Source organism: Mobula birostris, chromosome 22 (assembly GCF_030028105.1).
Source record: "Mobula birostris isolate sMobBir1 chromosome 22, sMobBir1.hap1, whole genome shotgun sequence".
Lineage (NCBI taxonomy): Eukaryota > Metazoa > Chordata > Chondrichthyes > Myliobatiformes > Myliobatidae > Mobula > Mobula birostris.
In genome coordinates this window covers 42,370,682-42,385,228 of record NC_092391.1, presented here as the reverse complement: position 1 = coordinate 42,385,228, position 14,547 = coordinate 42,370,682, and the positions used below count along the sequence as shown (strand labels likewise).

The 14,547-nt window shown below is 46.0% G+C and overlaps 1 protein-coding gene across 1 annotated transcript; it reads right to left on the bottom strand.

The window, feature by feature from the left end:
• Nucleotides 1–419: 419 nt before the first annotated feature.
• On the bottom strand, nt 420–12,556 carry LOC140186433 (uncharacterized). The gene is made up of 2 exons (XM_072240704.1): nt 12,309–12,556; nt 420–2,845 (listed from the first exon to the last, which is right to left on the bottom strand). The coding sequence occupies exons 1-2, from the start codon at nt 12,554–12,556 to the stop codon at nt 2,086–2,088; spliced, it is 1,008 nt and encodes a 335-aa protein (XP_072096805.1). The 3' UTR covers nt 420–2,085.
• Nucleotides 12,557–14,547: the final 1,991 nt, after the last annotated feature.

Below are 14,547 nucleotides of genomic sequence, written 5' to 3'. Positions count from 1 at the left end.
CCCCTTTATCTTTCCCCTTACTGGTTTTTCACCTGGAACCTACCAGCCTTCTCCTTCCCACCCTCCCCCCACCTTCTTTATAGGGCCTCTGCCTCTTCCCTCTACAGTCCTGACGAAGGGTTCCGGCCCGAAACGTCGACCAATCTTTTCCACGGATGCTGCTCGACCTGCTGAGTTCCTCCAGCGTGTTGTGAGTGTTGCTTTGACCCCAGCATCTGCAGATTATTCTGCGTATGCTAATCTCTGAAGAGTATTGATAATGGCTGCGGTCACCCATCTTGTAAAGACACTGCCCGGAAGGTGACAGCAAACCACTTCTGTAGAAAAATTTCCCAAGAACAATCACGGTCAAAGACCATGATCACCCACTTCATACAATTCGGCACATAATACTGAGAAAATAGAAATAAACACCATAATAATATTTAAGTTTAATGTAAATTTATGAATATAATTCTTGATTCCATTGTGTATAGTTATAGCAAACTTGGCACAAAAATCATTGGTCCTATTATAGGATTTGTTAATCAATATATTTAATAAATCGTAGGACTGCTATAATTAAGCAGCTGATATTTAAAGAATGTTTATCTGATTAATATTTATAAAAATAATAATTTTCTACAGTACAGGTATAGAGTTTGAAGTCAGAAACATGACTGAGAGCATACACACACATATATACAAATTGGGAGCAGGAGTAGCCACCCAGTCTCTCAAACTGTCAACCATTAAATGATAATGGGTAATCTGTACAGTATATTCAAACCCACATTCCCACCCGCCCACGGGAACCTTTCACCCTCCCGCTTATCAACAACCTAGCTACTCCTGCCTTAAAAATATTCAAAGACTATGCTTCCATTTGTCTTTAAGCAGGAGATTGCAAAGGCCCTCAACCAGGGGAAAAAATATCGACCTTAACTCTATCTTAAGTGGCAACCCATTAATTTTAAACATTTACCATCATATCCTCTCCCAAAAGGTGCATCTTTGCCCACTACATCCTCTTCACTTTCTATTACCTAGTCAAGAGCCTTAAGGATCTTTCAGTCAGATCTTCTCACAAGCCAAGTAAGTCCAACGTCGTTCATAGAACAACACACTTCACTCCCACGTTAAAAATACCTGCCTAGTAAATCTTTTCTAAATTGCTTCCAATATGTGACATCCTTCCTTAAATACAGCTACCTGGACACAATACCGGATTCATTTTACAGGTGCCTGAATGTATCCAGTCAACATTGCTTGCACTTCCTCATTTCACTAATCTGAGTGGTTAGGGAGACAGAGAGTCCCTTAACCTGCTCGCTCAGATTCTGTTTACGTAGTTTCTGTTGCTGTCTTATCATCGATTTATACCGGAGATTGGCCACAAAGAGTGATAAATGTACAGGGAGGGGGTGGAAAGCTGTGTCAGGTTCTACACTGCAACAATTTGTTTTTCCTGTTGATAATTCTTTTTTTTTGGGGGGGGGGATGGTATGCAAGTATCATTGGCAACACCAGCACAGACTGTCCACCCCTAATTTCCCTGTGTAGACCACGTCAGACATGGGCACGTTGTGCGAGACTCCAAGTCTGCAGCAGTCTTGAAGAAGAGCAGATTTCGTCCCCTGTAGAACAAGTGAACCAGCTAATAATTATTAACCAGTAACTAATTACTAGCAATATACTGATAAAGGGTCCCGATACGAGAAACATTATTTGTCACTCTATCTATAGATGCTGCCTGGTCTGTTGAAAGCCTCCAACGCCTCATTTTCTTTTTTAATTTCAATAACCAACATTTTTTGTACCTTCATAACCAAAACTAGCTTGCATTCCCCAGCTCCACACATAATTGTAGATAACTAACTGGATTTAAATTCCATAGCTGTTCTGATGATTAGTATCTATCCTGGGATTGAAGCTTGGTGATTAACTAAAGGAGCATATGATCCAATGTCTTCTGTTGTATAGGGTTCCAACACAGTGCACTGAATTCACCCAGCAATGAATCTAGGGTGTATCAGAACTTATTGTACAATAGTTTGTTGGGCGGAGGGGTGGTGTCCCTCCGCAAAACCAGAAGAGAAAGGTGCTTCACAGTCCTCCTTCGATGAGGTGGATGGGAAAGAAGATGATGCCAAAAATAACGAAGAATCCGGCTACCATAGCCAGGATGAGGCAGTAGCAGTCCTTGATGGAGATCCCGTACCGAGAGAAGAAAGCTTCGTGCTGGACCCCCACCAGCTGGGACGGGAAGGCGAGATCGGCGGTGGGCTGGGGCAACAGCTGCAGCGTGACCAGGGTGCCAGTTCCCCTCTCCCTCTCGCCCTCCTCCCTGAGCCAGCAGAGACGGGAACCCTCCAGCCAGACCGGCTGAGCGCTCCGCAGCGCCGGGGGCAGGGCGCGCATCACCTCCAGGTCGGTGCTGAGCCGAGGGACCCCTCCCGGGGGGATGGAGACTGCGGCCCGGCACAGAGGGCAGGGGAAGGTCTCGTTCTCCTTCCTGAAGACGCAGACGCGGGCCAGGCACTCCGTGCAGAAGGTGTGACCGCAGGGCAGCCGGAGGGGCGTCTTGAGGCCGTTGTCATAGAGCAGGTAGCAGATAGGACACTCGGTGACGGCTCGCCGGCCCGCGGGCTCCCTTTCGCCATCCATGGGCCCTCCTTCTCGCCCTGGCTCTGTTCCGGCGGCCGAGTTCCAGCCGCCACCAGCTGCGGGCCCCCTGCCACCGGCTCCGATCCCGGTGGAGCAGCGGCGGCGCGGCCGGCATCCGCAGCCGGGCGCGGGAGCAATAGCGTTCTGCCCTCTGTTTGCTGCCGTTTCCAAGAGGCGACGGCGACGCTCCCTCCCACCGCTTCTTACACCACCCTCAGGCAGTCGGAGGCGCCGCGTTCCTCTCCGGGAGCCCCTGAACTGGCCTCACCCCTCCGTCCAGAGACAGCCCCTGGCCTGGACCACCACCCCTCCTCAAGTCACCGCTTCCTCGGGACATCACCCTGTCTCTGGGCTCCGCTTCTTCAGGACAGTGTCCCGTCCCCGTCACTTGTCTCGCACCACATGAAATGCAACCACCTCCTTCTACTCGAATGATATGCTTAATCAATAACATACCGAGCTCACCCGCTCAATATTTCTAAGGCTATTCAGCCCGTCCGGTCAATACCAGTTCACTGGGAGATCCATTTTCCTCTTCATGGAAGTCGTGTACACGCTCTAGGGCCGAAGACTGTGGACAATGAAACGCTCAGCTCGCAAACCGGTGTAGAAAGGACTGCAGACTCCATACAGAAATACTCCAGAAGTCTGAGGTCTGAATTGAACCAGGATCACTGGAACTGGGAGACAGAGATTTACTGCGTCACTCGTGGTGCAACTAAGGAAAGAACACTTACATTTCCACAGAATACTTCCCAAGTAGCTCAATAAATGATGAGGTTCCACATTGCTCCAGTACAACAGGGTATGATAGGGGGTAACTGTTCCAGTTGGTAGATATTTAATGAAACAAAGAATAGAAGGTGTGGAATTATAAGGAGAGGTGTGTTGGAAGCTGGCAATTATGGCCTGGGTGGAATTGAAAAAGAGTTCTGGTTTTGCTGGGATTCACCAATAAGTTTCCTGACAGGACCAATAATGTGGTTAGGTTAAGTGCAGTGATGAGAGGAGCTGATGGCCAGAACTGTTCATAACTGTGCCTGAGTAGTGAATTGTTAACGTATGTTTTCTGAAATAGTCTGCTCTTAAACTATCAAGATGATAGAACATATTAGATTTAGTTATGAACAATGAGACTTCATTAAATAACTATCTGAAAGCAAGTGTGTGTGAAATGTGAGCAGCTTCAGTTTGGAATCATTGATCCTAACTTCGCCCTGTCAGAGAGATTCCCTGTGTCCTGTCCATCTCTCTATGCAACTCTGAGGTGCTGATACTTCAAAATACTACAGATGGGCATTCTGAGGCAATAACATTCCCGTGGTGATGGCCAATTCTTTTCCTGGACCAGGAATCTTGAAGTTCTTGTCTGCCCTCCTGTGGGATTTCCATCTGTCTCTGCCTTGTTGGTTTCTCTAGACTTCCATATCCACAGGAAGTTCAACTCAGTTTTGTGATCTCCTCTCTTTCCTCGGCAAATACCTCCAGTTCCAACTCATCTCAGATTTCCATCAGAGTTCGGACCACTCAGGATCTCGGATACCTAGCATTTCCTGAGGCACTGTTTACATTTCATCCTCTGGGCTATGTGTTGGCAGACGTATGCTCCGTTCCTCTCTCTGCCACAGCTCCAGCTTGCTCATCGTAAAACTGCCACCTCCACAGTTCCACCTTATTCTTTGCCACATTCGGTGTGCAACCTTATTCTTTCAAAGATCAAAAACTCCCAACAGTTTTAGAAATTCCAATATTCCACCTGACCTTTCTGCCCCTTCACTTTCCTTTGACCCCTATCTCTGGCCTTATTCCACCCCCCAGCATATTTTCTCCTACCTTCCCCTCTCTGACCCCGATCGATGCTCAGCAGCAGCCTCACTCGCCCACTGGCATCCTCATCTTAAAAATGTGCTCACGTTGAACAACTTCTCTTTCAACAGTCACTTTCTCCTGGTCAAAGGAGAGTAAAGGGGAACTCGTGGGCTCATGCCATACCCATGGTGTTTGAGTCCCACTCTGCCAGCTCTTCTTCCATACATTGCTGACTGCATTGCAGCAGTCTCTTGCACGAATACAGAGCTCCACTTTGAGTGATGCAAAGTTCCACCCTGTTCTCATCTTCATATGGTCTATCTCCTGCTCCTTTCCTTTCTAAATCCCAGGGGACAGAATAGGCACTATGTTCACCACAGTTTTCCACGGCTTGCTTGACTACACTTCTTCCCATTAAAAATCCATTCTAATTCTTCGGTCTCCGTCTTGGCACTTCTGAGGTATCCGCATTCTTCTCTGAACCACGGTTCCCCCCCTCATCTTGGCATTGGTTTATTATTGTCACGGGTACCATGGTACTGTGAGAAGCTTGTCTTGCATACTATTCCTACAGATCAAATCATTACACATTGCTTTGATCTACAATAAGGTAAAACAATAACAATGCAGAATAAAGTGTAAAAGTCACTGAGAAAGTGCAGAGTGTCTAAACAAAAGTGCAAGACCATAACAAGGTAGATTGAGGCTAAGAGTGTCATAAGGCAGTGTTGGGAGTGGACCCAAATGCAAGACACAGACACTGAAGTACTAGGAACAGGACTAGGTTTATCAAAATGGCAAGGTGAGTAAAGAAGAAATGACGCTGGACATTGACACAGGCCCTGGACGAGACTAGGATTTAGGGCCTGGGCTAGGACTTGGACTGGAAACGGGATCTGGACGTAAAACTAGGAAGGAGGAGCCTGGACTAGGAACAGGGAACTCTGGAATCAGAGCCTGGACAAGGACCCAGAACCTAGGTCTTGGTTTGGACTTGGAATCGGAACCTGGGTCTAAGCTAGGACTTGGGACTAGGTTCTTGGCAAGGACAGGATGTGGCTACAGGACAGGACGAGGTACCCCAGGCACAGGACGAGGAATCTCCAGCACTGGGCTGGGCGAGGCACTGGAACTAGAAGAGGACACGAAGCTCAGATTTGGACAGGGCTGGAACATGGTGCCTGGACTCGGATCTTGGCAAGGACAGGACGTGGCTACAGGACAGGACGAGGTACCCCAGGCACAGGACGAGGAATCTCCAGCACTGGGCTGGGCGAGGCACTGGAACTAGAAGAGGACACGAAGCTCAGATTTGGACAGGGCTGGAACATGGTGCCTGGACTCGGTCTTGGAACACAGGAACACAGAGCCTTGGACGTGGACCGGACGCTCAGAGCCTTGGACGTGGACTGAACGAGGTACTCCAGGGCAGGACGAGGTTCTTGGACTAGGTTTGGCTCGGCTCTTGGACTTGGCTTGGTTAGGCTCTTGGGTACAGAGCCAGGACCCCTCCTTGGAACGCAGGGCTGGGACCCTTTCTAGGACACAGGGCCAGGACCCTTTCTAGGATGCTGGGCCAGGATGACCACTGAGGACACTTGCCGAGGGAACTGCGAAGGTAAACTGCCAAGGGACTCCTGGACTGGACAAGAACACAAAGCCTTGACTTGGACAGGACTGGAACACGGCACCTGGAACTTGGAACACAGAACACAGAGCTGGGATCCCTCCTTGGGAACAGGACATAGGGCCAGGACTCTTCTTTGACATGGACACTAAACACAAGGACACAAAGAGATAGTTCCAAACTCAACAACCAACAGTTCCTTATCTTGGTGTGGTAGGGCTCCGGTCTTACTCCAGCTGTTGAACTTGACAGGGATGTAGGCGAGGCTTTAGAAGGAAGGGGAAGGAAACAGTCCATCAGGGAATCCTTCGTTTGAGAGCTATTTATGTGCTGGCCCAAAACGAGAATCAGGTGTCTCAATTAAGGCACCCAATGGAACAAGGGAAAACAGGCAAACCCGGAATAAGGAATCGATGGACCGGACTGTGAACCGGAATGCAGACTTCACGGACCGGACCGCGACAAAGAGTCCATCTTGTCATACAAGAGGTCCTTTCAGGAGTCTGAACAGTGAGACAGAAGTTGTTCCTGAGTATGGTTTTATGTGCTTTCAGGCATTTGTATGTTCTGCTCGATGAGAGAGCGAAGAAGAGAGAATGTCTGGGCTGGTTGGGGTCCTGGGTTTTGCTGGCTGCATAACCGAAGCAGTGAGAAGTATAGACAGAGTCCATAGAGAGGAACGGAGGTTGGTTCTTATGATGTGCTGAGCTGTGTCCATAACTCTCTGCAGTTTCTCCTTGTCTCATGCAGGGTAGTTGCCACACCGAGCTGTACAAGATACTTTCTATGGTGCATTAGTAAGAGCCAAAGAGGACGTGCCTAATTTCTTTAGCTTCCTGAGGAAGTAGAGGATTGAAGAGTCCTTGGCTGAAACTCACCTGTTCCCCACCCCTGCTCACACCCCCTTCTCCTAAACAGATCCGAGTCCACACCTTCCACCCCACCGGTCTCCCATTCGACATATTGAGAATGCAATTGCACCAGCTTCAGTGAGGTTCTACACCAGTCATACCTTCCCTCCTCTTTCCTTTCAGCTCTACTAGAGGGCTCTCTTTACAACTCACTCATTTGCTCTTCTGTCCCCAGCATTACTGCCTTTCCCAAACAACTGCAGGAGATGCAAATGCTTTCTCTTTACTCTTCCCTTCCACCATCCAATAATCATTATAACCCTTCCTAGTGAAGCTGTAATTTACTTGCAGTTCTTTCAATCCAGTGTACTGCTTTCAAAGTCCATCGTCTTGTTTCTCTACAATGCAGAATACCTACATTCAGTCCACAGGGACCACCCGTACCTACCACTCCCATTCTGGCCTATCTGCCCACTGCCTCTTGCACAATAACAAAATACGATGTCAGCTGTCTGAGCACGGTGCAGTCCTCTAACATGAAGAATGAATTCTCCAACTTCAGTTCTGCATCAGAACCAGTCATTTTTTGTTGTAAGTCATCCATCTGTTAGATTGACTCAAAGGCTCTTCAATTTGAAACATTCTCCACATATACTGCCTGATCTGCCTGGTGTTCTTTGTTTTTATTTCAGATTTCAAGCATCTGCAATTGTTTTGATTTTCACTTACTGGGTTAGACTTCGACGCAGAAGATTAAGATACATGGGATCTATGGTAACTTGATAGTTAGGATGCAGATTTGTCTTACCTGAGGATAACAGTAGGGTACAAACACGAGAAGGTCTGAAGATGCTGGAAATCCAAAGCAACACACACAAAATAATGGAAGAACTCAGCAGGCCAGGCAGCATCTACGGAGATGAATAGATAGTTGATGTTTGGGGCCAAGACCCTTCTTCAGGACTGAGAGGGAAGGGGTGGGTGAGGGGGAGATGTTGGAATTAAAAGGTGGGGGGGAGGAGAAAGAGGCTAGCTGGAAGGTGATAGGTGAAGCCATGAGGGTGGGAAAGGTCAAGGGCTGGAGAAGAAGGAATCTGATAGAACAGAAGAATGAACAATAGGAGAAAGGGAAAGAGGAGGAAACCCGGGGAAAGTAATAGGCAGGTGAGAAGAAGTAAAAGGTCAGAGTGAGGAATAGAGGAAGAGGGGGAGAAATTTGTTCACCGGACAGAGAAATCGATATTCATACCATCAGATTGGAGGGTACTGTCGTGGTTTTACAAATGACAAGGAAGTGCCAAAGATTCTTCAAGAAATTTTAAACTTTAATTTGCAAATCAAAGCTGAGACAAACAGTGGGCTAGGCTCTGTAAGTCTGCCACTGAATGCCCGCCTGTCTGTTTCACACTGCATTTTTTATGGGCCTCCTTCTGGGTTAACAGCATTAGCATATCGCTGTAAATTTTACTCTAGCTAATAAATCAATTACTCTTATCTCTCTTACTTGGCTATATTCGTTTTTCTCAAGGGGTCAAAAGTACACAGGTTTCATTCTAACTAATGAATCAATGGTTACATGTGAAATACCATAGTAATCCCTACATAATAACAGACACTTAATGCATAGTAAAGGCATGGTCAACATCTGAATAAACACTTGATGTGCAATTAAAGCACACTTAAATAAATATTTAGAAAACAGAGTGCTACAATGTTTTCCAATAGTACCCAGAAAGAATATAGGATTTGCTCTCCACCCTGAGGGTGGCCTCATCTAGTTAGTAGAGGAGAGGTGTTATTTTGGTTGGAGGTCTGTGACTAGTGGTGTTCCACATTGATCAGTGCTAGAAACTCTGTTGTTTGTGATATATAAATGACTTGGATGAAAATGTAGGTGGGTGGGTTAGTAAGTTTGCTGACGATGCAAAGATTAGTGTAGTTGGAAACCATGTAGCAGGGAGTCAAAGGAGACAGCAGAACATGGACCAGTTACACATATAGATGGAGAAATGGCAGACAGAGTTTAATCCATGCAAGTGTGAGATGTTGCACTTTGAAAGATCTGAAGTAAGGGGAAAGTATGCTGTTAGTGGCAGTACCCTTAACAGGACTGATATACAGAGGGATCTTGGAGTCCAAGTATATAGCTCACTGAAAGTGGCCATACAAGTAGATAGGGTGTAAAGAATGCATATGGCATACTTGCCTTCCTTGTTTGGGGCATTGGATATAAGAGTAAGGAAAACATGTTGCAGCTGGATAAAACTGGTTTGGCCACACTTGGAATATTGTGGCCAGTTCGGCTTGCCCCATTAGAGGAATTATGCAAAGCCTTTGGATAGAGTGCAGAACAGGTTTACCAAGATATCACCTAGATTACAAGGTAGGAGAGCTTGGACAAACTTGGATTGTTTCGGAGTATATAAAATTATGAGAGGCAGTATAGGTTGGACACTTAGAGTGTTTTTCCCAGGGTAAAAATATAGAGTATGAGAGGACATGTATTTACAATGAGAGGGGAACATTTTAAAGGAGATGTGCAGGAAAACTTGTCTCCATTAAAGAAGACAATGTTTTTTTGCATGGATTTGTAGGTTCCAGTAAAGAACTGCCAGCATAGTCGTGGAATCAAATATGATCGTGGTACTCCATCCTGATCAAAAAGGCGCAACAGTGCCTTTATTTCCTGCAGAGCATCAAGAAAGCTCATCTCTGTCCCAGGATACTAATGGACTTTTACCGCTGTACCATTGAGAGCATACTCACCAGCTGCATCTCAGTGTGATATGGCAATTGTCCCGTATTGGACTGCAATTGTCCCGTATCTGACCCATGGAGGGTCAGACACCTTGAGCCAATAGGCTGGTCCTGGACTTATTTCCATCTGGCATAGTTTGCATATTGTTGTTTGATTGTTTGTGGTTTTTGTGTTGCTATATTTATGCTCTATTCTTGGTTGGTGGGGCTGTAACGAATCCCACTTTCCCTCGGGATCAATAAAATGTATCTATCTATCTATCTAAGGCACTCCAGCGTGTGGTGAAAACTGCCCAGCGGATTATTGGCACCCAATTGCCCATCATTGAGAATATCTACCATAAACGCTGTCTGGCCAGGGTGAAAAGCATTATCAAGGAGCCTCTGCTCCCGCACCAGCAGGCACAGGAAGAGCTTCTTCCCTGAGGCTGTGACCCTGCTGAACCTCACATCACAGCGCTAAGCAGTATTGCACCCATATTGTACTGTCTCAGTACTTTTATATTTGTGTGCTGTTGCACTTACTTTTTATTCGCAGTTATTTTGTAAATAACAATATTCTTCGCATTCCTGGTTAGATGCTAACTGCATTTCATTGGCTGCGTATCTGTACTGGGCACAATGAGAATAAAGTTGAATCTAATCTAATCTAATTATGAGACTGTTAGAATATACAGAGAATGGGGGGATTAGTTTAATTCAGCATTGTGTTCAGCACAGACATTGTGGGCTGTACTGTTCTCTGTCCAAGATGGAGGAGCAGGGTTGCCAGCTACAAGACAGGCAGGTGATAGAACCCCAGGGACTGTACTAAAGGAGCTCCGGCCTTTGTGCCTATTCTTTCTACACGGATGAGTCTTTACAGTGAATTTCCGGAAGACGTTTGTAAAATGCTAAATGAAAGATCACCACACAAGATGTGAGTCACAGTTTTGGGAGTAATACATTGGCATGGATAGGGCATCGCTATCGAAGAGACAATTGGGGGTTGGTGTAAGTGAGTCATTTTTGGATGGTCAATCAGTTACATTTGATTGGCATTTGCTGTGCCACAGAGATCAGTGCTGAGGTCTCAACTACATTTGGATGAAAGGACCAAGTCCAGTGTAGCACGCTTTGCTTCTGATACAAAGAAGGTGGTTTAGCAAGCTGTGAGGAGAACATTGAGAGCTGGAAAGAGGCACAGCCAGGTGAAGTGAGTTGGCAAGAAGATGAAGTATAATTTGGGAAAATGTGAGCATATCCACTTCATAAGGAAGAAAGAAGGAAAGACAAATTAGGGAGTGTGACTGCAAAACATTCTGGTACAAAGGAAACCAGAGGTCCTTAAGCAAAGTTATCATGGAGGCTCAGCAAGTAATTGGTAAGCACTGGAACGTTAGCCTTGATTACAAGGTGTATCGGGCATAAATTAAGAAGTTTTATTGCAACCTCATGTTGCACTTGCGAGACCACAGTTGGGTAACTCCATGCAGTTATGGTTTTTGAAGAAGAATGTGTTCACATTGCAAATAGTCCCGAGAAGATGTACCACGCTAGTTTGTGTAATGGGGGAGCTGACATAGGGAGAGAGGTTGAGCAGATTAATCCTGTATTCAGAAGTCACTCATTTAAGACAGATGAGGAGGAATTTCATCTAACTTTGTGCAACCTACAGTAGTGCGGTCACTCGAATCAAGATGTTCTCCTAAGGGTTTGCCTATTGATGGGATCTCAGGTGGCTGTAAAGGCTGATCCAGGATCCACATATTTTGGTGTAGTGTGGGCAAGAGTATGTGGTGTGGTTACTGGTAGGATCTTTTGGTTCAGTCTTCTCCTTTTACAGCTGCCACTTGTCCTCTACGGCACAGCGGAGGTTGCTGTCATGGAGCGCAGCTCTCTCTGTGGAACAGATTTCCTCCAGCTGCATCTATTGAGTGCAATGTCTTCCCAGTTTTTAGATGTAGTGTTGAATTTCTTCAGGCTGATATGGACGTCTTTTTCCCAGGGTTTGATGTTGTCTTTGAAGCATTTTCTTTGCCCACCAGGGGCTTCCTTCAACTGGAAGTAAAGGATCAGTTTGTCGAGAAGGTGAGTTTGGCATCCAAACGACATGGAGTTGGTGTTGCTTTATCATTGTTGGAGATGCTATTCTTGTTGGCCTCCTCCAGTAGGCTGGTGCTAGTGTGTCCTTCCTTCCAGCTGATCCTCAAAATCCTTCATAAGGTTCTTTGATAGTATTGTTCCAGGGCTTTCAGGTGTCCACTGTGGGTGGTCCAAGGTTCAGCTCTGTACAGTAATGTAGGAAGGACGACGCTCTATAGACCAAAAGTTTTATTTGGACCTGTAGTTTGGGATCTTCAAAGATTCATAGACTGTTTGATCTTGCAGGGGGGTAGTTGATCTCTGAGTCAATGTCTGCTTTTGAGGAGAGAATGCTGCCAAGGTAGGGAAAGTGGTCTACATTTTCAAGAGTGATATCATCTTTTCTGGAGGGCTGGATACATGGCTGATTTAGCAGTGGCTGATGTAGGACCTGTGTCTTTCTTATATTCAAAACAAGATTTCGGGCTGTATGTCCCTTGGCAAGGGCACTCAGGATACATTGGAGGTCTCCTTCAGAGTTGTCATCTGCGTACTGTAGCTCCATGATGGTGATGGTGCTGACATTGTTCTTGGCCCTGAACCGGCTGAGGTTGAAAAGCCTGCTGTCCATTCTGTTCATGATTGGGATTCCTTGTGGCTGGTCTTGGCCAACGAGGTGAAGGATGACAGCAATAAAGATGGCAAATAGGGTGAGCACAATGATACATCTCTGTTTGGCTCCTGTCTTAACAATGAACGGTTCTGATTCAGTGACTCTATCGTTGAGTGCTGTGGCTCGCATGCTATCATGCATTAGCCTCGGTATTCATAAGTACTTATCAGTACAGCCATGTCTTGACATTATACACCAGAGATCTTGGCAGTCTATCAAATCTAAGAAAGCCAAGTACAAGGATTGCCTTTGTTCTCAGCAATTTTCCTGTAATTGGAATGCTGTGTAGATCTTGTCTGTGGTACGTCTAGAAGGGCAGAAACCACACTGTAATTCAGGGAGTACTTCTTCAAATAGAGGAAGGAGTCAGTTGGCAAGGATATATGCAAGCACTTCGCCTGTTGTTAACAGGAGGGAGATGCTTCTATAACTGCCTCAGTCTACTTGTCTCCCGTCTTGAATAAGGTCATTTAATGTGTCCCTGAGGTCTGAGGGCAGTTGTTCCTTTTCCCAGACCTTCGGGAGCAGACTGGGTATCTACAAACATGAATTCTCTTCCTCTCTCCACATATGCTGCCAGACCTGCTGAATGTCTCCAGCATCTTCTGTTCACATTTCAGTAATAAAACCTTGAGGCCTTTGACAGACCCCAGAGCTGAGGTGGGCAAATCGTGACTAACAAAGTTTTCCAAAGGGTTTTGTAAGTGAAGCTTGTTCTGTCTGCCCATACATTGCCTTTTGGTGCTGATCACCATTTGGTTTCCAGGTTGCCAGTTAGATCCCGATGGGCCAGAGACAATGGGGACAGCCACAGAGTCACTTGTTCGTTCTGGTAGTTCTCTTCCAAGTTTCTAACTTCTGACCTCAAAAGCCAAGTTGAAAGAACAAGAGTGATCCTGAGTGCCACCAAGATTGGGGGCCTATTGGACAGCAAGGAAGACTATCAAAGCTTGCAATAGGAGCTGGACAAACTGGAAAAATGGGCTGAAAAATAGCAGATGGAATTTAATGCAAGCAAGTGTGAGGTGTTGCACTTAGGAAGGACGAGCCAGGGTAGGACTTACGCAGTGAATGGTAGGGCGCTGAGGAGTGTGGTACAATAGGTGGAACTGGGAATACAAATTCATAATTCCTTGGAAGTGGCACCATAGGTAAATAGGACTGTAAGAGCTTTTGGCACATTGGCCTTCATAAAGCAAATTATTAGTACAGAAGTTGGGATGTTATGTTGAAGTTGTATAAGACACTGGTAAGTTCCATTTTGGAGTACTGCGTGCATTTCTGGTCAGCTACCTACAGGAAAGTTCAATAAGATTGACAAAGAAAATTTACAAGGACGATGCAGGTCTTGTGGATCTGAGTTATAGGGAATAGGTTAGGAGGTTAGGATGTTACTTCCTGAAGCGTAGAACAATGAGGAGAGATTATGAGGGGGTTAGATAGGGTTAATGCAAGTAGGCTTTTTCCACTAGAACTAGAGATCATAGGTTAAGTTTGGAAGGTGAAATACTTAAGGGGAACATGAGAGGAAAATTTGTCACTCAGAGGGTGGTGAGAGTGTGGAATGAGCTGCTAGCAGAGGTGGTGTATGCAGGCTCAGTTTCAAGGCATTCGGTTTAGTGAAAAGTATTACGAACTAACTTAGCTTAATTTATTTAGGTTGTATCAGAAATGAACATGTGTGGATATTGGTTGTATCAGTAGGGAACAAGTCTGGATAGTAGTTGTATCAGTAGTCGACAAGACTGAATATTAGTTGTATCAGTCGTGGATCTGTCCGGATATTAGTTGTATCAGTAGGGAACATGTCTGGATAGTAGTTGTATCAGTTGTAGATATGTCTGGATAGTAGTTGTACCATGCCTTCAGCCTCTGCATCCAGCAGATAATTCTCTGTAACTTCCTCCATCTCCAACAGGATCCCACCACCAAGCACATCTTTCCCTTTCCTCTCCCCACTTTCTGCTTTCCACAGGGATCACACCCTAAGTGACTCCCTTGTCCATTTGTCCCTCCCCACTGATCTCCCTCCTGGCCCTCATCCTTGCAAGCAGAACAAGTGTTACACCTGCCCCTACGCCTCCACCCTCACTATCATTCAGGGCCTCAAACAGTCCTTC

Bases quoted from the DNA above. Each gene is read 5' to 3' on its own strand.
- LOC140186433 (XM_072240704.1), bottom strand. From the start codon at position 12,556: ATGCGAGCCACAGCACTCAACGATAGAGTCACTGAATCAGAACCGTTC. The intron at 2,846-12,308 runs GTACGCAGATGA...TGGTGTAAGAAG, and splicing joins ATCACCATCATGGAGCTACA to CGGTGGGAGGGAGCGTCGCC.